Here is a 27,376-nt window from a genome sequence, read left to right as displayed (position 1 = left end):
GTGCCTGCTTTCAGCTCTGGTGCAGTGGTTCAAGGGTTCTTCCCAAGAAGAAAGGCAGGACACGAGGATGAGGAATGCCGCAGCTCTGACTGAAGGGACTGAAATAATTTGGAAAAGGTAGTAGAAAATTCCATGCATTTTGACAGGCATTGTCAAAAAAACAATGGAGATCTTGGTGGAGAGGCTAGTACCACCAATATAAGAAAAATGTCAGGACATTCACAAGTTTCCTAGAAAGAACCAGGGAAAGAGATAACCAATAAAAGCCCTCTTGATATCACATAAAATTGTGGGGATCAGGAAGACTGTGTGTATATGCTAGGCTGCATACTCTTAGGAAAATTAGAGAAAGACATGGAACAAGCTTGAAAGGATTCCCCAAGCCACCCAGAGACCCATAAACACAGGGCAAAAGCCTCACTGGCCAAAGAGCTTAAACACAACCTCTGACCAATCACTGACTAAATCATAAGCTACTCTGACCCAGGGACAAATCCTAGAAAGCCAAGACTAAAAATAAAGTCACAGTCATCCTTGGCAGTCTGAAAGAATGTGTGAGTGTCCAAGGTTATATCCTTTCAGGAAAGATCAGAGAAGAAACCTCCAACCTACTAGTCCCTGGCTGAATGGGAGAGAGGCAAAATATGTAAACTCACTGAAATGTGAAAACAGCTACACACCTATCTAATGATAAAGGGTAAATATCTAACTGACTGAGGGAACTTAAGCACAACCTTTGACCAATAAATGACATGCTAACCCAAAGGCAAAACCTAAGTAGCCAGGCTAAAAGATAAAAACAAGGGGAAAAGATCTGAGCTGGGACATCAGAGATGCACACTATAAGTGTGGAGGGAGGGGAATAAACTTCCCAGAATTAGTTCCACCAAGTCAACAAACAAATAAACAAATGACCACTGAGAGGAGCATCAGTATCCCGGGTTGCTATATTACCTAAATATCCAGCTCTCAACAAAGGATTAAAATACATACAACAACTTATAGGAAACATGAAAGACAGTATAAGTGTATTCTGTTGTAACTTTATTTTTTTCTATTTGATTTAAAAGACAACTTCATAAAGCAACATCTATGTTGATGTACATACAGTGTATAAAGATGTAATTTGTATGATAATAACAATGCAAAGGAGTGGGTAGGGAATGGAGCTATTAGGAGCAAAGATTTGAAATTAAATTGGTATTGATCTAAACTCGATTTTTATAAGTTAAGTTGTTCACTGTAATTCCCAGGACAACTACCAAGAGAATATATTCTAAAATATAGTAAAAGAAATGACAAGGGAATGAAAATGGTACACTAGAAAATGTCTACTTGACATAAAAGAAGGCAACAGTGAAGGAATAGGGGAACAAAAAGGACATAAGTCATATAGAAAACAAATAGCAACGTGAAATAAGTCAATCAGAGAAAGAAAATTATCATATGATCTCACTCATATGTGAAATTTAAGAAACAAAACAGAGGATCATAGCGGAAGGGAGGGAAAAATAAAAGAAGATGAAATCAGAGAGGGAGACAAACCATAAGAGACTCTTAATCACAGGAAACCGAGGGTTGCTGGAGGGGAGGGGGGTGGGAGGATGAGGTGACTGGGTGATGGACATTAAGGAGGGCAAGTGATGTAATGAGCACTGGGTGTTATATAAGACTGAAGAATCCCTGAACTCTACCCCTGAAGTTAATAATGCACGATATGTTAATTCATTGAATTTAAATTAATTGATTAAGAATAAAATGTTAATGTGAAAGAAAACAAATAGCAAAATGGCAGATTTAAATTCTGCTTTATCAGTGATTGCATTAAATATAAATGTATTAAACACTCCTATTTATTTATTTAGATTTTATTTTATTTTATTTATTTATTTGACAGAGAGAGACACAGTGAGAGAGGGAACACAAGCAGGGGGAGTGGGAGAGGGAGAAGCAGGCTTTCTGCCGAGCAGGGAGCCCAATGCGGGGCTCGATCCCAGGACCCTGGGATCATGACCTGAGCCGAAGGCAGACACTTAACGACTGAGCCACCTAGGCGCCCTTAGATTTTATTTTCAAGTAATCTCTACACCCAATGTGGGGTTCGAACTTACAACCCCAAGATCAAGAGTCACATGTTCCACTGACTGAGCCAGCCAAGCACCCCTTAAACACTCCATTTTAAAAGCAGAGATTGCAAAAAAATAAAAAATAAAACATAAAAGCAGAGATTGCAGAATGGATTTTTAAAATATGATCTATCCTACCTATCAAAGACATTCAGAATCAAAGACACAAATAGGTTGACAATCAAAAGACAAAAAAAAGTTTTACCATGCAACAATAACCAAAAGGGACCTGGAATGGTTATATTTATATGAGAAATATTAGGCCTTAAGACACACATTGTTATTAGAGACTAAGAAGGGCCATTTATAATGATGAAAATGTCAATCTATAAAGAAGATATAACAATTATAAACGTATATGGACCTAAAGACAAAGACCCAAAATACATGAAGCAAAAACAGAATTGAAGGGAAATAAAAATATATACAAGGAATAACGATAATATATAATATATGCTAATTTCTAAGTACTACTGAGTGCTGAATCATTTAATTATCACAGCAATCCTATAAAATAGATATTGCTGGGGCGCCTGGGTGGCTCAGTCAGTTGGGCGTCTGCCTTTGGCTCAGGTCATGATCCTAGGGTCCTGGAATTGAGTCCGCATTGGGTTCCCTGCTTAGCGGCAAGTCTGCTTCTCCCTCTGCCCTTCCTCCACTCGTTCTCTCTCTCTCTCTCTGGCATAAATAAATAAATAAATAATCTTTTAATAAATAAATAAAATAGATATTGTTATTTTCATCCTAAATGTAGGGAAAGTGAGGCAGAGAGAGATTAAGAGATTTGCCTAAGATCACACAGCTATTAAGTGACAAAACCAGAATTTGAAGCAAAGCTGTCCAGTGGCTTCTGTGCTCTTAATTACCCCTTCTCATGGTTCAGCTTTGAGTAATATTTACATAGACATACTATGAACACTTAATATTGATTCAATAAAGTACAGAGAAATAACAACAATATATTAAGAGAATGTAGGAGAAGTGTGGTTATATATGGAGTGGGAGGTATAAGATAACTGAATCCTTTCATTGTAGGAAGTCATAACTGATGTATAAATATTAAAAATTAAGAAATAAAAGTATAAATAGGTTATTTAGAAATATGGAGGTGATTCCAGAAGAAACAGTTAAAAGATTTCAAAGTGATTGTCTCTCAGTAACAGAAATCTGGCCTGGGAAAGGATGAAGCAAACTTCTAGTGGATTTTTCTTGTTGCTGCTCTAGGCTTTACAGTACTCTGTAACTACGAAAATTACATTTTAAAAAACCAGGTTTTGGAACTAAACATAGAATAGGTCTCCAATTCTATGTAAATAATGTACAGAAAACTTGAGGACTATTATGGACGACGGAATGTGTGTGTCTCCCCAAAATTCATATGTTGAAGTGTTTACCCCCAGTATAGGCTGTGTATGGAGATGGGGCCTCTAAGGAAGTAACTAAGGTTAAATGAGGTCATAAGAGGGGTCCCTGTGGGACGCCTGGGTGGCTCAGTCGGTTAGGCATCTGCCTTCCGCTCGGGTCATGATCCCAGGGTCCTGGGACTGAGCCCCATGTCAGGCTCCCTGCTCAGCGGGGAGCCTCTTCTCCCTCCCCCTCTGCTGCTCCCCCTGCTTGTGCTCTCTCTCTGTCAGATAAATAAGTAAAATCTTAAAAAAAAAAAAAAGAGTGGGTCCCTGATCTGATAGGATTAGTGTCCCTTAAGAAGAAATACCAGAGTGTTCACTCTCTCTCTAGGTGCACACACCAAGGAAAGGCCATGTGAGGTCATAGCAAGAAGGTGGTTATCTACAAGCCAGGAAGAGAGCTGTCACAGAAACCAAATTTACCAGCACCTAATCTTGGAATTCTCAGCCTCCAGAACTGTTAGAAAGTAATTTTCTGTTGTTTAAACCACCCAGTCTGTGGTATTTTGTTCTAGCAGCCCAAGTGGACTAATACAAGGACATTATGCTAAATGAAATAAGCCAGTCACAAAAGGACAAACATTGTATGATTCCACTACATGAGGAAATCAAATGCATAAAGTAGTCAAATTCATAGAGACAGAAAGTAGAATGGTGGTTGCCAGGGGCTGAGGGAGGGGATCGTGGAGAGTTAGTGTTTAATGGGTACAGAATTTCAGTTTGGAAAGATGGAAAGAGTTCTGGAAATGGATGGTGGTGATGGTTACACAATAATGTGAATGTGCTTAATGTCAATGGACCGTACACTTAAAAATGGTGAAGGTAGCAAATGTTTTGTGTACTTTGCCACAATTTTTTAAAAGGGAAGAAAAAAGAATGTATAGAGATACATGTTGTAATATTGATGGGAGGCCATATCTTCCATTTCAGTTCTGCACTCCTTTCTGCCAAAGTCCCACATGTATTGAGCCTTCTCAGCATTCTGTCCTCAGTTTTTCAATCTGTATCCCTTGCTGGGGCTACCTGACTCACTCTCTGGCTTCAGTTATCATCTAAAATACATATTTTTAGTCAGACCTTTATTCTGAGCTCTAGATCCACACTTTTCAAATAAACACTGAACATCTCCTCTTGAAAATCCCATAAGGGGGCGCCTGAGGGGCTCAGTTGGTTAAGCGTCTGCCTTCGGCTCAGGTCCTGATCCCGGAATCCTGGGATGGAGTTGCGCGTGGGGTTCCCTGCTCAGCGGGGAGTCTGCTTCTCCCTCTCCATCTGCCTGCCGCTCTGCCTCCTTGTGCTCTCTATCTCTCTGTCAAATAAATAAACAAAATCTTCAAAAAAAAAAAAAAAAGATTCTCTCAAAAAAAAAAGTTCCATAGGCACCTCAAATTCAGATAGTTTAAAGCAGATTCATTCCCTTTACCTCTCAAATCTACTCCTTTTGAGGAGTTTAAAAAATAAACTGTGCTCTCGCTCTCTCTTTCTCTCTCTCTCTGTCAGATAAATAAGTAAAATCTTACAAAAAAAGAAGAGTGGGTCCCTGATCTGATAGGATTAGTGTCCTTATAAGAAGAAATACCAGAGTGTTCTTTGTACTCTGGTATTTGAAAACTAAAAGGGGAAGAGAAATGTTAATACTCTTGCTGCCTCATCCTCTGCTCCAGATTCACTCTCTCCCCTATACTACACTGCCTTAAGGGCCAATCGGTTTATGTGTTTTCCGGAAATGGGCTTTTTTCCCAAGAAGAACAGCATTTTCATTTTCAAAAAGTGATGTTAAACTCTTCCTCATATGTGCATGACCCGGCAAGGCCACTATACCCAAAACCTTAAACCAACCCCTGAGCCCTGAGTCTGCTACAACATTAGAGTAAGAATCGGGACCTGAATGTCATCCACTGCTATCCTAGCCTCAGCCCTACCCTTAGATCTGGGCATGAGGGGCCCTCTCTAAATCCCATGTTTTGAAGGGTCCTGTATATCACACACACACATACACACACGCATGGGTGCCCGTGTCACACAGGATCTGGTGCTTATTGTTGGCACGGTGCAACTTATAACCCTAAACATCTGCACTCTGACTAGTACTGTTCAGGCTCCAGGAACGTGCTTCTCCACATCTGTCTCCCTCTATCTTCTAAATAAAAGGCAACTGTGTCCAAATGCCATGACCATTTGTGGATTGTGCCACTGCTGACCCAAAAGACAGACATGATTTCAGAAGGCAGGGAAGATTCAAGCAGTGGAAGCACTTATGGAAGAGAAAAAAACAAGCTAACTTGTCAAAGCCTTCTCAGATACATGAATGCAATAGGTTTCTGTTGAACAAACTATCATTCCCCAATAGTGCCCATTTTCTTGCCTGTCTCTTTTCCAGTCTGTGGCTCCAGAGGTAATAAAAAATTAGTGCAGTATTTGCAAAAATTGCACAGAGAGGCTAATGAACATTTCACAATATTAAACAACTCATATTACTCTTGATTTTAGGGTGGATAGATTAGATAGATAGATGATAGATAGATAGATAGATAGATAGATAGATAGATAGATAGATAGATAGATAGATAGATAGATATAACATGCATAAAGCATTGTCACAGATTGGCTGTTACAGGAAGCAGATTCTGAGACAAAGATTAGAGTATAGAAGGTTTATTGGGAAGTGCTCCTGGGATCAACACTTATGGAAGGAAAGGGAAGAAAGTAGCAGGAATGAAAAAAGGGAGAAATCAAATTTTAGCCCACTATCAATGGAATGCCTCAGCATACATTAGAGTGAATTATGAAGACAGAATGAAACTCCAAAACTATCTCAGTTAGGGGCAAGAGGGCCAGGCCTTTATACACAGCATCAATGAGTCATTGGATGTGGGCCACCCTGAGAATGGGATGTGATCTGAAACAAGATAACTCTCAGCTAATGCAATCCCGGAAGAGGGCTGGTAGCCAAGGACTCTCTGATGGCAGCATTCCTAACAACTGAAGTAATAAGGCCTCGATTGCTAAAGGGAGCTCTGGGCAAGGTATTGCAGTGTCCACCACAGTCCACCTTTGTGCCTCCCAGATCCGCTTCACTAAGTTCTGGGATCAGCTCTTCTAGGAGGCTGATGGGCCTCTCTTCCTAGGAGAAACTTAGGACAAACTACCACCCTCAATACTGCAGCTGGTCTCAAAGCAGCAAATAATCACTTCCCCTCCCACTAAGAATTATAGATCCCCATCAGTCTTAAGGTTTTGGTGGTTTGCCTGGTGGGTATGACCCAGACCCTCATTCCTGGTCACCATGGCTTTCTCAGGCCGGAGTTGCTATACTTGCTGATACCCACACACCAAGCCCACCAATCTAAGAACAATGCTTGGGCTTTTCCTTCCTAGTCAGCTTGTCAAGAGATCTCCCAGGGCGCCTGGGTGGCTCAGTCGGTTAAGCATCTGCCTTCGGCTCAGGTCATGATCCTGGAGCCCCACATCAGGCTCCCTGCTCAGCGGGGAGTCTGCTTCTCCCTCTGCCCCTCATCCCACTTGTGTGCTCGCTCTCTCACTCTCTTGCTCTCTCGCTCTCTCAAATGAATAAATAAAATCTTAAAAAAAAGAGATCTCCCAGGGGGCCACAGGTGTATGGTGAATGAATGATGCTAGTGCATCCGCGGAGAATCTGTTATCATGAAGGATCCACTCTTGCTGATTGTGTAGGTGCTTGTGTTCTCCAGTCCTGCTTGTGCTTGATCCTGTGTGTAAAACTTCCTTCTGGTTGCTGGGCCTGCCCGCCCTTATACCCTGGAGGATGTGACAGCATTCAGTTCATGATGGGCAGTTCTAGCTGCATGGTCACTTGATGTCCTATGGCCAGGCATTCCGTCTCTATCCAGATGCAGTAGCATGTGAGGAGCTGTTTTTAAAAGATATATAATTCTCCACCGTATATGGCACAGTTTGCTCCAGAACCTAAATTCTGGACTAAGTTCTGACTTTCTCACTGGGGCTTATCAAAAACTCCATGTGGCATCTTTTGCCAACACAGATATCTCTGATGCCATAGGGTCTGTCTATTGTATGGCGCAAGTGGCAGGACTACTTGAAACCACAGCCTGGACCTGCTATGGGACCTTCTCTTGCTCTAGGTTCCACTCAAAGCTGGCAGGTTTGTTTTTTTTTAAGATTTTATTTATTTATTTGACAGAGAGAGACACAGCGAGAGAGGGAACACAAGCAGGCGGAGTGGGAGAGGGAGAAGCAGACCCCCCGCTGAGCAGGGAGCCCGATGCGGGGCTCGATCCCAGGACCCTGGGATCATGACCTGAGCCGAAGGCGGACGCTTAATGACTGAGCCACCCAGGAGCCTCCACAAAGCTGGCAGTTGTTTGTGTCACCCAGTATATGGGTAGAAACAGTAACTCCAGGTGTGAAATGTGCTGTTTCCAGAGCCCGAAGAAGCCTACCAGGCATTGAGTCTCCTACTTTGTGGGGAAGGATCAGAAGCTGAGCAAGGAATTGTGACTTTTTATGGAGGCACTGTCCTTCAGAAAAATGCAATAATTTGTCCTTTAATTTGGTGGGGATCTCCTGGCATACCCCCTGATCATTAAAACTCTAAAACCTGCACTAGGGTTTATCTCCCATCATGGGGAGTACATGTATCTCACCAAGGCCTCCAACCCGCTAACCACTTCTTACCCATTTTGGTCTGATTAGCATGATGTCATCAACATAGTGGACTAGTATTATATTCAGATGGTCCAGCTATCTCCAGACTATAATATGACAGAGGACAGGAGAGTTGTAGACCTTTGAGGAAAAACTATAAATGTATACTGTTGTCCTATATGAACGTGAACTTTTTCTGATATTTTATTCTGATAGGGATATAAAACTACATGTTCCAAAGCAATAGCTAATTATTCGGTATCTAAGGTCATGTTATTCTGCTTTAGCAAAGATATTACATCTAACACGGTGGCTGCATTTGTATCACTACTTGGTTGAGTTTGCAATGGTCTGTCATGTACCAGGCTCTGCCCACATTGTGCAGGGGCCCAAACTGGTGTATTAAATGTAGATATGATAGGGGCCACATCCCAGCAATCTTTAGGTCTTCAAAGGTGGCACTAACTTCTGCCGTCCTCCCCAAGACGCTATATGTTTTCATTCATTATCTTGGCCAAGGAAGGTGAGGGCAGTCTCAGAAACTTCTGCTTTTCATCTACAAATAGCTCTGACTCCACAAGTCAAGAAACCAATATGGGGTTTGTACCAACTACCGAAACGTCTATTCCAATTATACATTCAGAAACCAAGAATATAGCCATCAGGTAGGCTTGTGGACCCAGTGGAGCCACTCTGAACCCAACACAGGCCAGGAGTCCATTTAATACCAGGCTCCCATCTGCCCTTATTCTAAGAAGGGGGACATGATGACATTTTAGGTCTCTGGGTATATCAACTCATAACCAGTGTCCATTGGGCCTCAAAATGTTTGGGTATTCCTCTTTCCCCTGCATACAGTTACACGCATAAATAGAAGGACTAGACAAATCATTACTACACATATGTTATAGGGTTCTTCTTCCTGGGTACCCCAGCCTCTCCTTCAGCCTCTCCTTCAAACAGTGCGCCCTGGTTCAAAAACTGACTTAGGATCAGAAGCTGAGCAAGGAATTATGACTTTTTATGGAGGCACTGTCCTTCAGATTCCTGACCATCTTTGATTTCTTTTGGTTGTTCACGTTGAGTACAGATTGTTGGCTGCTTATTTTCCCCAGGGCACTGTGTTATATTGACCATATATTATATATTGTTATATATAGTCTACTAACTACCTCTTAACCATCCCCACAGCTCTCTGCAGATCAGGCCCCCCGCCTCTCACCCTTACCCTGCAGTGCATTATGATATTCGCATCCACCCGACTTCTGACGGTTATGTGCAGTCATCCTGCCTCTCTTGTTTCAGGACATCACCGTTCCTATCAGTGATCCTCATCCTCTAACATCCTCTCCTACTCTGAGCCCTGCAGAGGCAAGCCACCACGGAACTTCTTAGCAATGCTGCCATTCCTCTCACCAGTGCATTCCTTATAGCTTGAGCGAACATTGTGCCTTTTGGGTCCTCCTGCAGAACCTAGTCCTCCAGAGGGTTTTCTGGACATACATAATATATTTATTCTATCATTCCCACTTCCCTGAGCCTTTTATCCTTTCTCCCCAATCTGCTATGACAACTTTGGCATTTATACTTCACTTAATTCTTCCCCCCCCCCACCCCCCACACTCTGAGAAGCCATTCTAGTATTGAGTTCACTTGATCTCCTGGGGTCTTTCCCGGGGGGAGGGGTTAAATACTGTAAAAATACAGTATTTTTGAGAACTCTCAAAACAATTAATTTTCCCTTATTCAATTTTATATTCCAGCTCCCCTGATCAAGGCCCTCAGAATTCAGTCCCGTGCTCCCCCCTCAGCACCTGCTAGTACATGCTGGCTAGGTCCTATAGCTTCTTCTCGGGGTAGTCCCTTTCCTTCCTACTTAGGCCCAGCATATCCCCAGTGAAGCTATGCTGTGACTTAACTTTATATATAGGCCCAGTGGCCAAGATGGGAAGTGGGGCAGATTCTGAGGGAAATGCATATTATCTTACAGGAGAAAGGGCTCTGCAGATCAAGCAAGGTGAAGCACTAGCCCTTAATAGGAAGGAGTGGGACCTTTCTGAATGCTCAAGGTGTCCAGGAAAATCTGAAGATACAAGATTTTTAGGGATGTCAATCCAGAAGCCCCCATCCCATGTGCCAGGGTTCCATGCCTTCCTAACCAGGGCTCTGATCTTGGCATAGCAGACTTGTCTTGGTTGGGATTTTAACTTCCTTTGAAGCTTGCTTTCAGTAAGTCCTGGGCCTGGTCCTCAGATTTCTCTACCCTCTACCTGGAAAAGAGGAGGGCCTCTTTATATGCTACAAATGATACCCTCTGGCTTTCACATACAGCACTTAGTTGTTGAATAATTTAAGTTGGCTTCTCATTATTTTTTTTTCTAGAAGTCAACCAAGCATAGAAATAGCTACCCAATTTTCTGGCCTTCCTTATATTTAATATTTCCCACTTATTTCTCAAAATTCTGCTACATAGAACCAGCTAATGCTTTCCCTTCCAGCAGTGCCATCCCAGTTTGCCATCAGTGAAAGCTCTAACACTTCTTCTGTCACCTGTCCCAGGTGCTTATCTACTCCACCTACCATCAGTGACGGGGTCCTCATTGCCAGCTGGGCAGCAGGTGATTCATCTCCAAAATTTCATCACAGTGTATGCTTTCCTGAACTACTCCTCATACCAACTGTTGTAGGTTGGCTTCCTGGAGAGCAGACTCAGAGTTCAGCATGAGGGCTTTTATTAGGGAATGCTCTTGAGATCAAAATCTGTGGAAGGGAAGAGAAGGAAGCAGGATTGGACAGAGGGAGAAGTTAAGTTGTCCCTTTTGGGGCAAGAAGGGCCATGTCAATCAGCCATCAGATGGAAGTACCCCCAGGAAGAGGGTATGACCTTGGGGGAGGTGACTTTCCAGTTAAAGCAGTTCCTGAAAAGGGATGACAGCTGAGGGCTGTCTGTTGGCAGCACTCCTAGCAAGTAAATAATAACCTCTTTATTCCTGAAGGAGGATTAGGGCAGCAGATTGCAGAATCTACCACAAGTATGACATCATTTTTTTCCACTAGAAATTTAGTGGCCATTGAATAATAGAATTGACAACAGTTTTACTTTTAAAACGGTGAATAAGATTTAAATTTTCAAACATTTACATGTACATTTACAGCTTTATTTAAATATTTATTAAAATTTTAATTTATACCTTCCAATATCTAGACATCAATATGTGAGCCTCTATTTATACTTTTGCTCTGGTTCCCTGAAATGCTACTGACCGGTCTGCTTAGCCCAAGCCCATCCATTTCCTCTTGGTAAATTATGCAAAAATTCTTGTTGTGTATTATATAAAAATCAGAAAATACAGATGAGTAAAAAACAGGTAAAATTACCCATTAACCTAACACCTATAGGACTCTATTAATCTCAGAGTATACGCCAAAGCTTATACATGAGATAATTTAAATATATACTTTTTCTTTATAAAAAGTATAGCATGTGCTCTTATAGCCTATTTTCCCCATTTAAGATTGTATGCTGAATTTTTTCCAAGTAAATAAGTGTAGATGCCCATCACCATTTTCAATTGCTGCAAGAGGTTTCATTGCGTAGACACACCCTAATTTTTCAGCCAAGTACCTATTTTGAGACCCTTGGGTCATTCACATGTTTCCACTCTTCAAAACAGTATGAAGATGCACAGCTTTGTACAAGCCAACTACCTGATCATTTTCTATAGATAAATTTCTACAAGTAGAATTACTGGCTCAAAGAGCATGCACATCTTTAAGGCTTCTGAAACATGTATCCAAATGGACTTTGTACCAATGTATGCTCCTACCAGCCCAGTTTGAGTGCGCCCCTTCCACCATACCCTCACCACACTCTAGGGTGGGAGAGAGGTGGGTCTTCTACAGTATTGATGCCAACACCACTCTCAATGGTTCCATAAAGCCCTGCCTTGATCAGCCTTCTAAAAGAAATCTGATAGAAGCAGTAAACGTTGTTCTTTCTTCTATTATACTTTCTTATTATTTCAAAATAATAACCTAATGTATTTACTTACATAGACCCCAGAGTTGGCCCAGAAAGAGAACGTTTTCAAATTAAATGCCACCAGGACCCTAAAATAAAATTGTACCTCTCTGTACGCCCTCAAGATATGTTCTATCACTTCTTTGTTCAAACAGTCTCTCACTTCCTTCTTCCCTTTGCCATTCTCGTGGCCAGTAGTGAAGTCTCACACTTTTATCATCTCGTGCCTGGACCATGACAGTGACTTCCTAACTGGTGTTCCAATCTCCAGTGACCACTCCTGTCCCCACCCCAACTCTGACACATCCTGCACACACATCAGCTACATCCTTTTCCTTTCATTTTCATTCCTCTGGTCACAGAAGGCTTTGGGGTCTCCCAGGGGTGGATGGAGTAACATTCAGACACCTCAGTTTAGCAATCAGGGATCCTGCATGAAAGGGCTCACCCAGACTGATGGATTACATTTCCCATCATTCCCCTCCCACATTTGGAACTCCAGGCAGGCCAGCCTCCTCTCTGAAGCAGGATTCCCACCTCCATGCCTTTCTTCCCACCACTCCTCCCTTCTCCAATGCTCTCCCGCCCCATTTTTATCCTATCCTTCAAGCCCAGCTTACCTAAGTGTCCCCCTCCTCTGTACAGCTTTGCCTGAGCACTGCTGCCTGAAGAAGTTTCTGCACTGATGAGAAGGGTTTGGCCATGATCAGAGGCTTGTGGCTTTGTTAGCGTATTTTTGTTTCCATACATCTTGCCTTTCCAAATAGATCATAAACTCAAAGACAAGGATGTGTCTCTTTTTTTCTGCTTAAAACACACAACTTTATTGATAACATAAAAATAAAGTCTCAAATGTATAAACATAAGTCCACACAAAGGACCAAAAATTACCTTACTTAGGAAGAATCAGGTCGTTTCTGCTCATGAAGCATACTAAAAATATCTCAATCCAGACAAGGTAATAATCAACACATGTATTTTCAGTACATTTGGTGTTCATAAAATGATCCAGCTACAGACCATCACAAGTAACATCAGTTTCAAAGTTGTAATGCAATTTACAATATGCATTACTTCCAGACTACAAAACCAAAATATTACTCAGATTTGTTTGGGAACATACAACTAATCAGAGCTTACTTAATAATAGCTCAACTCTTTCTTTCACCTCAGGGTCACTGTACTCTGCTGCTAAGACTCGGAGTTTCTTGGCACATGCTTTAGGCCGTTGGAATATGAAATAAAGAGAATTTTTACTGAACTTGTCCTGCGTAAATACTTTTGCCCTTCTTTTAAAATGATAATTTATATTTTCAAATAGTGAAAGAGCATTAAGAATATTCTCTTTCGTCTCTTTCTTGCTAAAGATATTAATCAGTGACGTTGGTGCATTGGCAATGAGTAAGTCTTTTGTCATAGATGGATTTTTAGAGAAATTCAAAAGCATTCCCAAAATATGGTCTTTCGTTTCTCCACTTCCCACAGTTAGCAAACGAAGAAATTCTGAAATATAATTTGTAACCATATGCTGATATTCACTAATAATAGTCAAGTGCTTTATCAGTCTTAGTCCAGCCAGCTGTACATTTGAATTCAAGGGATAGGTGACCGTGTCTTCACATACTTGGTTTAAGTATGTTTTCACCTTCCTATGATTTTCAGCAGCCACTGAGATGTTATTCAGTGCATTTAAAGCCTTCTGCCTTACACTGGGATAGGGATTATTGAGCAAACTTTCAATAATTGAGATTCTACCTGCATTTCGAATGACTTCATGGGAAAAGGGATATTCGGGACTGTTATAAAGAGCATTATTGGCTATTTCATGAATAGAAGGATCTTCAGTCATCTCAATCATGCAAATGAGTTTTTCAAGCTCTCGTGGATCCATATTAGCTTCGCGTTTACAGCGACAGGTCCAGGGCTGAGTTTTCTCCTCATCCCTGATCTGCTTTCTTAGCTCATCTTCAGGTGGGAAGCAGGACTTATTTTGGTATGGAAATTTCATTTCCGTCCAGATCATGGCTCCTGCCCATGACCCCATTCCTGCCCCAGGGACCATGGATGGATATGTGCCTCTTGACTCAGCTGACTTTTTGGCTTTAGTCTTAGGTGCAGATTTGTCCTCACTTCTGTTTTCATTACCATCCCAGAACCAAGACTTTTCCTCAACTCCACCAGCAGTTGGTGCCTCAAAGTTATCCTTGGCGCTGGCCTTATCTCCAGCTCCACACTCAAAATTGACATTTTGCTCCCTCTCGGATCTGAACTCATGACTCTTCTCACTGTCAGCCCAAAACAAGGACCTTAAACTGATCTCCTCAATATCAGGGCTGGATGCTCTACTTAGCTCATCCTCATCCACATCCTCAGCCCAAGTCCATGACCCCATGCAAGCCTCTTCCTCAGCCCCAAGCCTAGACCCTGTAGTGGCTGCATCTCCATCCCAGAGCCAAGACTCCTTCCTGACCTCTGCCGCAGCCCCAGCCTCAGCCCCCATACAGGAATCCATACAGGCTGCCTCTTCAGATCTGATCCAGGACCCAATATTGGCCTTATCCTCAGCCCCAAATCTGGAACTAATGATGGCTTCTTCTTTAGCCCTTGATCTGGATTCAATACTGTCCTCATTTTTACCTCCAGGTTTGGATACAATACCAGCCTCTTCCCCTCTCCTGAAGCAGGACCCGGTACTAGTCTCACCCCCAGGCCCAAACCAGGATCTTTCACTGGCCTCCATCTCGGCACTGATCTGGGGTCTTCCACTGGCCTGGTCACCAGCCGTAGCCCAGGGCCCTCTACTTGCCTGGTCCTTGGGCCCCAGCCTAGACCCTCTACTGGCTTCATTACCAGGCCTAGACCCAGCCCAAGATTTTCCACTAGCCTGATCCCCAGTGCCAGGCTGGGAGCCTTCTCTACCTGCTAGGTCCTCAAATCCAGGTTTGGAACCACTATCAGCCTGATCCCCAGCCCCAGCCCAGGACCTTCCACTGGCCTGACTCCCAGTGCCAGTCCAGGACCCACCACTGGACTGGTTTGCAGGCCCTGGATTAGACCCTCCAACAGCCTGGTCCTCAGCACCAGAACAGAACCCTCCTCCATTGGCTTGATCCTCAAATCCAGGTTTGGGACAGCTACTAGCCTGATCTCCAGTCCCAGCCCAAGACCTTCCACTGACCTGACTTCCAGTATCAGCCCAGGACCCACCACTGGATGGGATCGTGGGCCCTAGTCTAGATCCTCCAATAGCCTGGCCACCAGCCCCACCCCAGGACCCACTTGCATTAGCCTGACTCCCACTGTAAGCACAGAACCATCCATTGGACTGATCCTCAGGCCCGGGCCTACATTCTTCACTGGCCTGGTCCCCAGTGCCAGCCCAGGAATCTCCAATGGACTGGTCCCTGGGACCCAGCCTAGACCCTCCACCAGCCTGGCCCCCATTGTCAGCCCAAGACCCTCTTCCACTTGCCTGCTCTTCAGATCTAGGCTTTGTCTCACCACCAGCCTGATCCCCAGGTACAGCCCAGGTCCCTCCATTGGCCTGGTCCGCAGCCCCAACCAAGAACCCTCCACTGGCTTGGTCCCCAGAGTCAGCCCAGGACCTTCCACTGGACTGGTCCTCAGGCCCCAGCCTAGGCCCTCCACCAGCCTGGCCACCAACCCTAGCCAAAGACACTTCTATGTTTGCCAGATCCTCAAATCTAGGCTTGGACTCACCACCAGACTGATCACCAGTTCCAGCCCAGGACCCCCCACTGGCCTGGTCCATAGTCCCAACCAAGAATCCTCCACTGGCCTGATTCCCAGTGCTAGCCCAGGACCCAACACTGGACTGGTCCACAAACCCTGGCCTAGGACCTTTGTTGGCCTGTTCCCCAGCCCTAGCCCAGGACTCACCACCAGACTGGTCCACAGGCCTCAGCCTGGACCCTCCACTGGCTTGGTTGGCTGTGTCAGCCCAGGACATATCTTCACTGGCCTGATCCTCAAATCTAGGCTTGGATCCACCAGACAGGTCACCAGTCCCAACCCAGTACCCTCCACTAGCCTGGTCCATATCCCCAGGCCAGTGCCCAATACTAGCCACATTCCCAGCTCTAGCTTCAGCCCAGGACCCTCCATTAGCCTGAATCCCAGCGCCATCCTGGGACCTTCCACTGTCCTGTTCCTCAGCTCCCATCCAGGACCCTCCAATGGCATCTTCCCCAGCCCAGGACACCCCACTGGCCTGACCTCCAGCCCAGGGCTCCCCAATAGCCTGGTTCCTGGTGCTAGCCCAAGACACCCCACTGGCCTGGTTCTCAGCCCCAATCCAGGATGCTCCAATGGCCATGTCCCTGGCCTCTGACAAAGAACCCCCACTGGCCTGACTCTCAACCCAGAGCCCCCCACAGGCCTGGTCCCCAGCTGTAGCCCAGGATGGAAAACCAACTTCATTCTCACGCTTAGCCCCAGCCCAGGACCTAATATCAGACTTATCACTAGCCCCACTCCAGGACTCAATACTGGCTTCATTCTCATCATCAGCCCAGGACATGGTATTCTCCCAGTATCCATCCCTGGCCTGAAACCTAAATTTGATCCATCGCTCAGAAGCAATCCAATCCTCAATACCAATCCCATTCCAGTAGTAGTCATGGACCCTAGACCGAGTCTTTCTGCAGCCCTGAGTGCCTGTCCCACCCCCACTCTCAACAGTGGGTGTGGCCTCAGCCTTGGGCTTTGCATAGCCCTCATCTGCCTCAGACTTGGGTATAGCCCTGTCCTTTGTCCCAGGCAAGATCTTACTCTGGGAATGGGCTGCAGACTGAGGCTGGCCAGAGCCCATCATATGTGCCCCAGCCTCTACCTTAGACTCAGCATTGGTATTTCCCCTGACCTTACTTCTGGCACCAAGGAGGGCCTTGCCCTGAGAAATCGCCACGGCCTTTGGTGAAAGAGAGCCTATTGTATCTTGCCCAGACCCTGCCTTAAATACCACATCGAGATTGTCCCTGACCTTATTTCTGGCACCAAGCAAGGCTTCACCTTGGGAATTAGACATGGCTTGGGGTTGGGCAGTGCCTGTTATATCTGTTTGAGGCTGAGCTGAACACATTATATCTGGCCCAGTGCCTGCCTTAGATACAGCACTGGGATTGCCCTGGACCTTACTCCTGGCACCAGACAGGGTTTCACCTTGGGAATAAGACACAGCCTGAGGCTGGGCAAAACTTGTTGTATCTGCTCTGGCCTCTACCTTAGACACAGCATTGGGATTGCCTCTGACCTTATTCTTGACACTAGGCAAGGCTTCACCCTGAGAATTGACCACAGCCTGGGGCTGGACAGAACCCACTGTATCTGGCCCAATCCCTGCTTTAGACACAGCACTGAGATTGCCCCGGACCTTATTCTTAGTGCCAGCTAAGACTTCACCCTGGGAATTGGCCACAGCCAGGGGTTGGGCAGAGCCTGTTGTATCTGTTTGAGGCTGGGCAGAGCCCATTGTATCTGCCCCAACCTCTGCCTTTGACACAGCATTGGGATTGCCCCTGACATTCTTAGTACCAGGCAAAACTTCACCCTGGGAAGTGGCCACAGCCTGAGGCCAGGCAGAACCTGTTATATCTGCCCTGGCCTCTGCCTCAGATACAGCACTGGAATTGCCTCTGACCTTACTCTTAGTACCAGACAAGGCTTTACCCTGGGAATTGGTCACAGCTTGGAGCTGGGCAGAGCCTGTTTTATCTGCTCGAGGCTGGGCAGAGCACACTGCATCTGCCCTGGCCTCTATCTTACACACAGCACTGGGATTGCCCCTGGCCTTATTCTTGACACTAGGCAAGGCTTTACCCTGGGAATTGGTCACAGTTTGTGGCTGGGCAGAGCGCACTGTGTCTGGCCCAGTGTCTGCTTTAGACACAGCACTAAGATTACACCGGACCTTACTCCTGGCACCAGGCAAGGCTTCACCCTGGGAATTAGACTCAGCCTGAGGCTGGGCAAAGCCTGTTGTATCTGCTCTGGCCTCTACCTTAGACGCAGCATTGGGATTGCTGCTGACCTTATTTTTCACACCAGGCAAGGCTTCACACTGGGAATTGGCCATAGCCTGGAGCTGGGCAGAGCCCACTGTATCTGGCCCAGTCCCTGCTTTAGATAAAGCACTGGGGTTTCCCTTGACCTTTTTCTTGACACCAGGCAAGGCCTCACCCTGGGAATTAGCCACAGCCTGGAGCTGGGCAGAGCCCACTGTATCTGGCCCAGCCCCTATCTTAGACACAGCATTGGACTTGCCCCCAACCTTATTCTTGATACCAGGCAAGGCTTCACCCTGGGAACTGGCCACAGCCAGGGGCTGGGCAGAGCCTGTTGTGTCCGTTTGAGGCTGGGCAGAGCCCATTGCATCTGCCCTGGCCTCTGCCTCAGACACAGCACTGGGATTGCCCCTGACCTTGTTCTTAGTACCAGACAAGACTTCACCCTGGGAACTGGCCACAGCCTGGGGCTGGGTAGAGCCCACTGTATCTAGCCCAGCCCCTGTCTTAGACATAGCAATGGACTTGCCCCTAACCTTATTCTTGATACTAGGCAAGGTTTCACTTTGGGAATTGGCCACAGCCAGGGCCTGGGCAGAGCCTCTTGTGTCTGTTTGAGGCTGGGCAGAGCCCATTGTGTCTGCTCTGGCCTCTGCCTTAGACACAGCACTGGGATTGCCCCTGATCTTCTTAGTCCCAGGCAAGACTTCACCTTGGGAACTGGCCACGACCCGAGGCTGGACAGAGTTCACTGTATCTGGCCCAACCCCTATCTTAGACACAGCATTGGACTTACCCCTAACCTTATTCTTCATACTAGGCAAGGCTTCACCCTGGGAACTGGCCACAGCCGGGGGCTGGGTGGAGCCTGTTGTGTCCGTTTGAGGCTGGGCAGAGCCCATTGCATCTGCCCTGGCCTCTGCCTCAGACACAGCACTGGGATTGCCCCTGACCTTGTTCTTAGTACCAGACAAGACTTCACCCTGGGAATTGGTCACAACCTGAGGCTGGGCAGAACCTACTATATCTGGCCCAGTCCCTGCTTTAGACAAAGCACTGGGATTGCCCTTACCCTTATTCTTGATACTGGGCAAGGCCTCACTCCGGGAATTGGCCACAGCCATGGGCTGGGCAGCACCTGTTATATCTGTCTGAGGCTGGGCAGAGCCCACTGAATCTGCTCTGGTGTCTGCCTTAGGCACGGCACTGGGATTGGTCCTGACTTTATTCTTGGTACCAGACAAGGCTTCATCCTGGGCATTGGCCGCAGTCTGGAGCTGGGCAGAGCCCACTGTATCTGGCCCAGCCCCTGCCTTAGACAAAGCACTGGACTTGCCTCTGACCTTATTTTTAGTACCAGGCAAGGTTTCACCTTGGGAATTAGACACAGCCTCAGGCTGAGCAGAACCTACTGTACCTGGCCCAGCCCCTGTCTTAGACACAGCATTGGAATTGCCCCTGACCCTGTTCTTAGTACCAGGCAAGGCTTCACCCTGGGAACTGGCCACAGCCTGGGGCTGGGCAGAGCCTGTTGTATCTGTTTCACCCTGGGCAGAACACATAGTATCTGGCCCAATCCCTGCCTTAGACACAACACTGGGATTGCCCCTGACCTTGCTCTTATTACCAGACAAGGCTTCACCCTGGGAATTGGCCACAACCTGGAGCTGGGCAGAGCCCAGTGTATCTGGCCCAGTCCCTGCCTTAGACACAGCACTGGGATTGCCTCTGACCTTATTCTTAGTACCAGGCAAGCCCTCACCCTGGGAACTGGCCTCAGTCTGGGGCTGACCACAGGCCCTCAGTTCCGCCTTAGCCCCTGACCTAGAAATGGCATTAGGATCACCCCTGCCATCAACCCTGGAATCAGGAAAAGCATCAGCTTGGGTCTTGGCCCCAACCTGAGGCTGCGCGCAGGTTTTCATTTCTATCCCGACTCCTGCTTTATGCTTACTTTTGCCTTTTCCCCTAGTCTTACCTCTAGTACCAGGTAAGGTCTCAACCTGGCTCTTGGTGGAAGCCTGAGACTGTGCCTTTGTGTCTGTCCCAGCCCCTTCTTTAGATAACATGTTGGCATTGCCTTTAGCCTTAATCCTGCCATCAGGCAAGGCATCAACCTGGACATTGGCCACAGGCTGAGGCTGCGTATAGAGCTCCATATCTGTCTCAGCCCCCATCTTAGACTTGGCATTGGGATTGTCTCTGGTCTTAACCCTGGCATCAGGCAAGGCCTCAGCCTGGGAATTGGCCCTCAAGTTTGCCCTGGCCCCTGTTTTAGACATTGCACTGGAGTTACCTCTTCCTTTAACCCTGACATCAGGCATAGCCTCAGCCTGAGCACCGACTGCAGCTTGAAGTTGAGCAGCAACCTTCATGTCAGCTCCAGCCACTGCCTTAGATGTGACATCAGCATTTCCCCTGTCATCAACCCCGGCACCAAACATTGTCTCGGCCTGTTTCTTGGCCACAGTCTGAGGTTGTGTAGAAACTCTCATGTCTGCCTCTGCCCCTATCTTACACATGGCATTTGTAATACCCCCAGCATCAACCTTTGCCCCAAGCATAGCCTCAGCCTGGGTCTTGGCTATAATCTGAGGCTGGGCAGGAGCCCTCACGTCTGCCCTAGACTCTGCCCGAGACATGGTTTTGTGATTCCCCTTGACCTCAACCCCAGCACCAGGCATGGTGTTGACCTGGATCTTGGTCACAGCCTGAGATGGTGCACAAGACCTCATGTCCACTCCAACTTCTGCCCTGGACATGGTATTAGGATTTCCCTTAGCATCAACTGTGTTACCAGGCCTGGCCTCAGACTGAGTCTTGGCCACACTCACAATCTCTTCCAGGGCTCTTGCCTTGGTCTCAGCCACAATTCCAGTCTTACTCATAGCACTGATCTTGGTCACTTCCCTGATCACTCCTAAGGCCTCGCTCTGTGTCACCATTATTCTTTTCATCTCTTTTTCAGCCAGTATACGAGCCTCCACTTTGGTCTGGGTCATTACTTCTTTCTTGGTCTCTGCCCTGGCAGCCAGTGCCCAAATTTTAACCTTGGTCTGGGTCACAGCCTCTTTCTTGACTACTCTCCCAGCCTCAGAGTCAGTTTGGGTCACAGCCTCTTTCATAGCCACTTCCCCAGCTTTGACCTGGGCCTCAGTCAGAGTCACCACCTCTGTCGTGCCCACTGTTCTGGCCACTGTTTTGGCCTCAGATTGTATCGCTGCCTCTGCCTCAGCCATTGTCATGGCCTGAGAGTTGGCTTTGGGTCTGGCTTTAGCAGTGGTGGTAATCTCTACTTCAGCCCCAGCCCTACTTCCTGCTTCAGCTTCTGCTCCAGACGTGGCCTGGGGTCTAGTCTCAGTCTCTGTCCCAGCCATGGCTTCACCCGTGGCCAAGGTCTGGTTCTGTACCCCAAGCACAGTCTCCATCTTGACTCTGGACCCATTTTTGGCAAGTGTCCTCACACTCTGCGCTCTTCCCTTGGTTAATCTGTAAAGGTAGTAGCAGGTACCAGCCCAAACCACCAGTCCTGCAGTCACCCAGCCCACTTCCTGAACGCGACCCATGTAATCACCCCTACTGAAGGCACGAACAAGGTACAGGGGGCTCAGTCAGGATGGGGAAAGAGGGTAGTAGGTCTGGGTGTAGGCCTGTGAAGGCGCTGGTCTTCAGCCACTTAAAGGCCACTACAGCTGCCACTGGAGGTGGACCTAGAAGTGGAGGAAGGAAATGGACTAAAATTTCTCTTCTAATTTTGTGCCTCATACAGATAGATACACGAAGGACAGGAAAGTGTAGAAATGATGTGCGTGGTGGGAGAAGAGGATGATGAGCCAAATCTCTCTCCATCCCTTTTATTTTCTCCCCTCCCATTTTCCCCAGTGCCCAACAACTTTCTCCTAAGGTACATCCATACACATTTCCTTACACCAAATGAATAATGGAAAAGATGGTTGGGGGGGGGCTGACTATGAATGGGAGAGACTGAGAAGCCCTCAGACCTTGATTTTTACTGGACCTACTCTTTTCATCACTCCCAAAGGTCCCCACCCTCATACCAACCTGTAATGATCAAGGCAGTTCCCTCCTCTTTCCTTCTCTTGATTGGTGATATACCCTAAAGTAGATCTATTAACTCATGAGATCTGTAGACCTAGAGACAGACAGACGGAGGGACAGATGGGACTGGAGATTTTGTTCTTGATGTGACAGGCATATTATCAAACTACCTTTCTATCTCCCTCAGTTCACCCCACTCTCTGTACCAAAATAAAGGCGAGAGTGTGACAGGGATGGTGGGAAAGGTGGCTGGGAAAGGGAGAGGCTGAGGATACCCCAGACCGGACACTGACCACACAGTATGCACGTTGATCTCCACCAACCCACCCTAGAGGTCTACCCAGGCAGTTCCCGTCCTCTTACCAGGCTATACTGATCAGGGGCAATTTCCTCCTTGTTTCTTTGCTTCCAGTAATCTCAAGCCCTACAGCAGACCTGCAGGCCGATCTATGGACAAGCAAACAAACAGGAGGTAATAGACACCAAGTCCTCACAGAACAGACAAGCGCCCTGATCCCGGATCCCAGTACCTGCCTCAGCAGGGGATGTAGCAACACTGTGGAAATCGGGCAGAGTGTAGGAGAGGCAGAAGTACCCTCCCCTGAGACCCTCTCAAGTCTCAGCCACCTTCTGTGCTCACCCTCTTTTTATCCCCAGGCGCTGCCCACCTTCACACCAACCTTTATGGTTCCAGGCCAGTCTCCCCCTTTCCCTGGCTTCCAACCCTACTGTAGGCCTATGGGAAGACCTAGGAAAAAACAGAGAAAAAGGGGAGGGTAACTGTTGAGGGCTTGTGACATCCCACCATCTAAAACAGGGGTCCCAGTACCTGCCTTACTAGATCTAGAGACACATTCTCTGGCTAGCAGAACCTGGGGCTTCCCCGGCACTGAAATGGGCAGCGTGTAAAAGGGAGGCAGGAGAAATAAAAGGGGAGAGACAGGGGCAAATTATTTTAAAACCACCTGTAGGATTCTAAGGTTTCTCCCAAAAGTCCATCATTTCCTTCACCAAGGTGCTCAGACAGGCGGGGGAATCTGGAAAACTGGAAAACGGAGAGAGAGATGGAGGCCCCCATCCCCTACTCTAGAATCAAACATAGCCTACTGCCATCTACTTCCCCTTAAACCCATCTCTAGGAGTCTCCAGCAGAAGAGACAAGGAGTGAGGGCAGGCTTTTTCTTCTGCAAAATCACTATCCCTCCTGGCAAAGGCTATCTCAAAAAACAAATAATGTTCTTTGATACAACGATTTGTATTTTCTTAATATTATCTGAAGTGCAAATGAAAGCATCCATGGAAAAGTTCGCTGTCTTTACTGGTCTTCAACATACAATTTAAGTTAAAAACCCTAAGCTTAGTAAGTAAACGCAGTTTAGGGAAAGTCCCCTAGGTAGCCCCACCCCACATCCCAACCGGACAGCAGCGCCTAAGTTCCTGTCCTAGAGAATTCCCACAGAACTTCAACTATTCAGAGGCCGGCCCTGCTCACACTAACCTCCACAGATCCTGTGCAGTTTTCTTCTCTCCTTCTTCCCTTGCCTCGCCACAAAAGTGCCACACGGAACTACTGTCCATCAGACAGGAGAGAGTAAAGGCACTGAGTGCTTGGGCCAACACCCAGGACACAGATCCCAGTACTCACCTTTCGGGATTCAGGATCCCGGTTATCAAACGTCCCTCCCCGCATTCCCAGACGCCACCCCTACCAACTCCACCGTCTAGTCACCAAGGCCCACCATTTTCTCTGTAAACGCCACGGTGGCATGTCCCTTCCCCTGAAATGAGCAGGAAGCTGGGCGGACGTGTGCGGCCGGCGATTAGGGTCAGAGAGGATGGGACATCTCAATCTCTGCATTTCCCTCTAGAGCCACTCCCCTCCACCCCCAACCATCCGCTGTCAGAGCCCAAGGTTCCCCAGCACGGACGGAAGCAGGGGGAGGGGACTCGGGAGAATCACAGCGAAGGCTCCTGGAACTTAAGCCCGCTTTGTCCCCCAGCCCCGAACCGGCTACCGGCCTCCGGGGTAGGCCGACAGCTGCCTACCTGGCCTCGGCGCGCGGGCCCGGAGCCCTTACCTGCTCCGCTTTCCTCGGGCCCGATGCCAGCCCGCCAGGCGCAGGACCGCGGGGAGCCGGTACCCAGACGGGAGTGACGACTGCACCGAAGGCTGCGTCGCTCTGCAGCTCCAGGTCACGTGAGGGCCCCGCGTCACCAAGGAGCTCTCTCCCCTCCCACCCCACCCTCCGGCCTGCGGGGAGGTCTACGGGACCCTGCCCCCCACCTCCACCCGCCCCAACTCCCCCTCCGCCGGTCTGTGACCCGAGCCCCCGAGCGCACCGCCTGGTCACTCAGCTATGTCCTCTCCAATCTGAGGGCCGACTAGCGAGTGGCCTCACTTCTTTGCGGTTGGGGTTTGCCCTTCTCTGGTTACTGGGGAGGGTCTGCGTATCACCCTCCCGCAGGCCTTGGCTCTGGCCTTTTCTCTTCTTAGAGGAATCCTCTCTTTCTGTCTTAGGCTCTAAGACTAACACTCCCCATCGGGTGCGTTGCTGCACCAAAATGGGCTAGGGAAGGGGTGTCCGCAAAGGAAGCAGAGAGTGCGCGTAGATGCTTAACTTTCTTTTTTTAATGTTTCCCCCCCCTTTAACATCGCATTCATTGTTTTTGTCATTGGGAAATGCAGGCAAGCCATTTTCACCCGACATTTAAAAATTAGGTCGTAAAAATAGCAAAAGACTCATTTGTTCACATTATTTTGTGCCACATTAGTTGCTATTAACGATTTCAGTTTTCAACACATACTAGTAATTATTGACATTGTATGTACAAAATTTTTCTAAACATAACCAGGCCGTTTTCAATGTGATCTGTAAATTAATCTGCGGAAAGACATTCAGGTTTCTAAAATTGGCAATTTCCCACAAGCGATTTACAACCTTTTCAAGTTCTAGCTGAACTTATTATGATCTTGTGTCAGGTGTCTGAGAACTTCCTCACAGATGACCCCTGGATGATTGAATGAAGACCCAACTCCTGATGAACCCAGTGCCTGAAAACTGGTGACTTCCCAGATTAACCTGCTTTCCATTCAAGGGACTTTATTTGGATTTTACATAAGCGTGTGATCAAATCGGTCTCATCACATGCTGGACAGGACCAACTGCTCTCCCACTGATGGAAATGAGGCTTAGCGGGTGGAATTTTCATTTAATCGTGACACTGGTGAGATATCTCCGGGATCTGTTGTTCATGTACTATATGTCTGTTACCCCAGCAGCCCCTAGTGCTCAGCATCTTCCAGTGGAGACAGTGGTGAGGGTCTGTGGGTGACTGTGAATCACTGCAACACCCCTGAAATCGGTGTCATTTTTCCCTCACGAAGAGCATAGTTTACAGGATGCCAAGCAGTCACCACCAGGAGAAAGAGGCCTTTTCACTCCCTGCCTTCTGTTACAAGTTCACTGCACCACCCATACAAGCCCCTCAGAATAATCCCAGAACTCAGGAACAAAGTATGCAGAAATTAGTTCCCAGATATTCAGCTGTCCCTGCCAGGGAGTCATACTCTAAATATAGACCTTTCAGGCAGCCTCTTTCTTTGAATGCTGAAATCTGACACTCCAGCAGGAAGCTCCCCCTGTGAGGGGCCCCTGTGTGGGGGAGGTCCCTCTAGGAAGGGAGCCAGGGCGCCCAGAGTGCCAAAGAACCTTACTAATGTAATGACTTTCCAGAACTCAATCTCCCATGACCAACTTATATTCTCCATCGAAGGGAAAGATTCAGAAATCGATTACATAAACATTTAAAACTTTAGGAAAGTAAAATACAAAACCCATAAGCATAGGATGACAAGTGACTAATTTGTAATAATCTAAAAACTTACAAATCACTAGTAAAATGATAACTCAATAGAAAAATATGCCAAAGACCTGAATGGATTTGTTCACAGAAGTGAAATACAAATGACTGATAGATATATGAAAAGGTGCTCAACTTCAAAGAAAGGCAAATCCAAACAACTATGTCTTATCTTGTTTCAGCTAGGAGTTTGTCAGAATACAGAAATGTGAGGGATGCCTGGGTGGCTCAGCTGGTTGAGTATCTGACCCTTAGTTTAGACTCAGGTCATGATGTCAGAATGTTTGCTTGAGATTCTCTCCCTCTCCCTCTCCTTCTGCCCCAACCCACGCGCGCGTTCTCTCTCTCTCAAATAAATAATTAAATCTTTAAATATATATATATATATATATAGGGGCGCCTGGGTGGCTCAGTTGGTTAAGCGTCTGCCTTCGGCTCAGGTCATGATCCCAGGATCCTGGGATCGAGCCCCGCATCGGGCTCCCTGCTCTGCGGGAAGCCTGCTTCTCCCTCTCCCACTCCCCCTGCTTGTGTTCCCTCTCTTGCTGTGTCTCTCTCTGTCAAATAAATAAATAAAATCTTTAAAAAAATAAAAATAAAAAATATAGAGAGATAATTTTGATAATATTGTTGATTGGTTTGTGGGGAAATGGGCACTCCCACACTCTGTTAGAAGCAGATACTCTGCTTCTAACAGAAGGAGAAAAGATAAACAAATTGTTGTACATACATACAATAAAATACTACTCAGCAACAAGTAATAAAATACTGATACATGCAAAAACATGAGTAAATCTCAAAAGCGGTATGCTGAATAAAAGAAGTCAGACACAAATGAGTATTATAGGATTCTATTTAAATGAAATATGAGAACAAAAACAATCCTTGGTGATAAAAATCGGCAAGTAGTTGTCTGGGGAATAGAGGAGAATCAACTGGAAAGACGTATAAGGGACCTTTTCTGGAATGATGGAAATGTTCTGTATCTTATTTTGTGTGGTGTTTGCGTGGTTATATGCAATTGTTAAAACTCTTCAAACTGAACATTTAAGATATGTGTGAAATACTGCATGTAAATTATGTTTCAATACATCCCAATTTCCTCCCCAGAAAGAGTCGTTTTATTAGTTTGGGTATAACATACCAAACCTTTTTCTGTGAATTTCATATACGTATATGTACCTATGGAAATATTGTTAGGGGACATCATATTGCACATACGTTTCACAACTTGAT

General features: G+C 46.5%; 1 protein-coding gene across 36 annotated transcripts in view; it reads right to left on the bottom strand.

Annotated features, from left to right (window-relative positions):
* Positions 1-24,490, bottom strand: part of LOC123848316 (armadillo repeat-containing X-linked protein 1) — an 88,560-nt gene extending 64,070 nt beyond the window's left edge. For 8 of the 36 annotated variants that reach the window (XM_064574374.1, XM_064574372.1, XM_064574373.1 and 5 more), the window contains exons 1-8: positions 24,358-24,477; positions 23,778-23,849; positions 23,245-23,324; positions 22,960-23,027; positions 22,643-22,726; positions 22,283-22,373; positions 12,818-21,930; positions 10,757-10,936 (exon numbers count right to left, since the gene is read on the bottom strand). In XM_064574374.1, the coding sequence (XP_064430444.1) occupies positions 13,327-21,786 (8,460 nt within the window). In that variant the 5' untranslated portion in view covers positions 21,787-21,930; positions 22,283-22,373; positions 22,643-22,726; ... (2 more) ...; positions 23,778-23,849; positions 24,358-24,477 and the 3' untranslated portion in view covers positions 10,757-10,936; positions 12,818-13,326. The other 28 variants (XM_064574376.1, XM_064574371.1, XM_064574377.1 and 25 more) reach the window with 28 other exon arrangements.
* Between the last annotated feature and the right edge of the window lie 2,886 nt (positions 24,491-27,376).

The sequence above is a fragment of the Mirounga angustirostris genome, unplaced genomic scaffold (assembly GCF_029215605.1).
Source record: "Mirounga angustirostris isolate CCGP_5_RB_7025 unplaced genomic scaffold, mMirAng1.0.hap1 SCAF_11, whole genome shotgun sequence".
In the NCBI taxonomy this organism is placed as follows: Eukaryota; Metazoa; Chordata; class Mammalia; order Carnivora; family Phocidae; genus Mirounga; species Mirounga angustirostris.
This window is presented reverse-complemented; position numbering and strand designations above follow the sequence as displayed.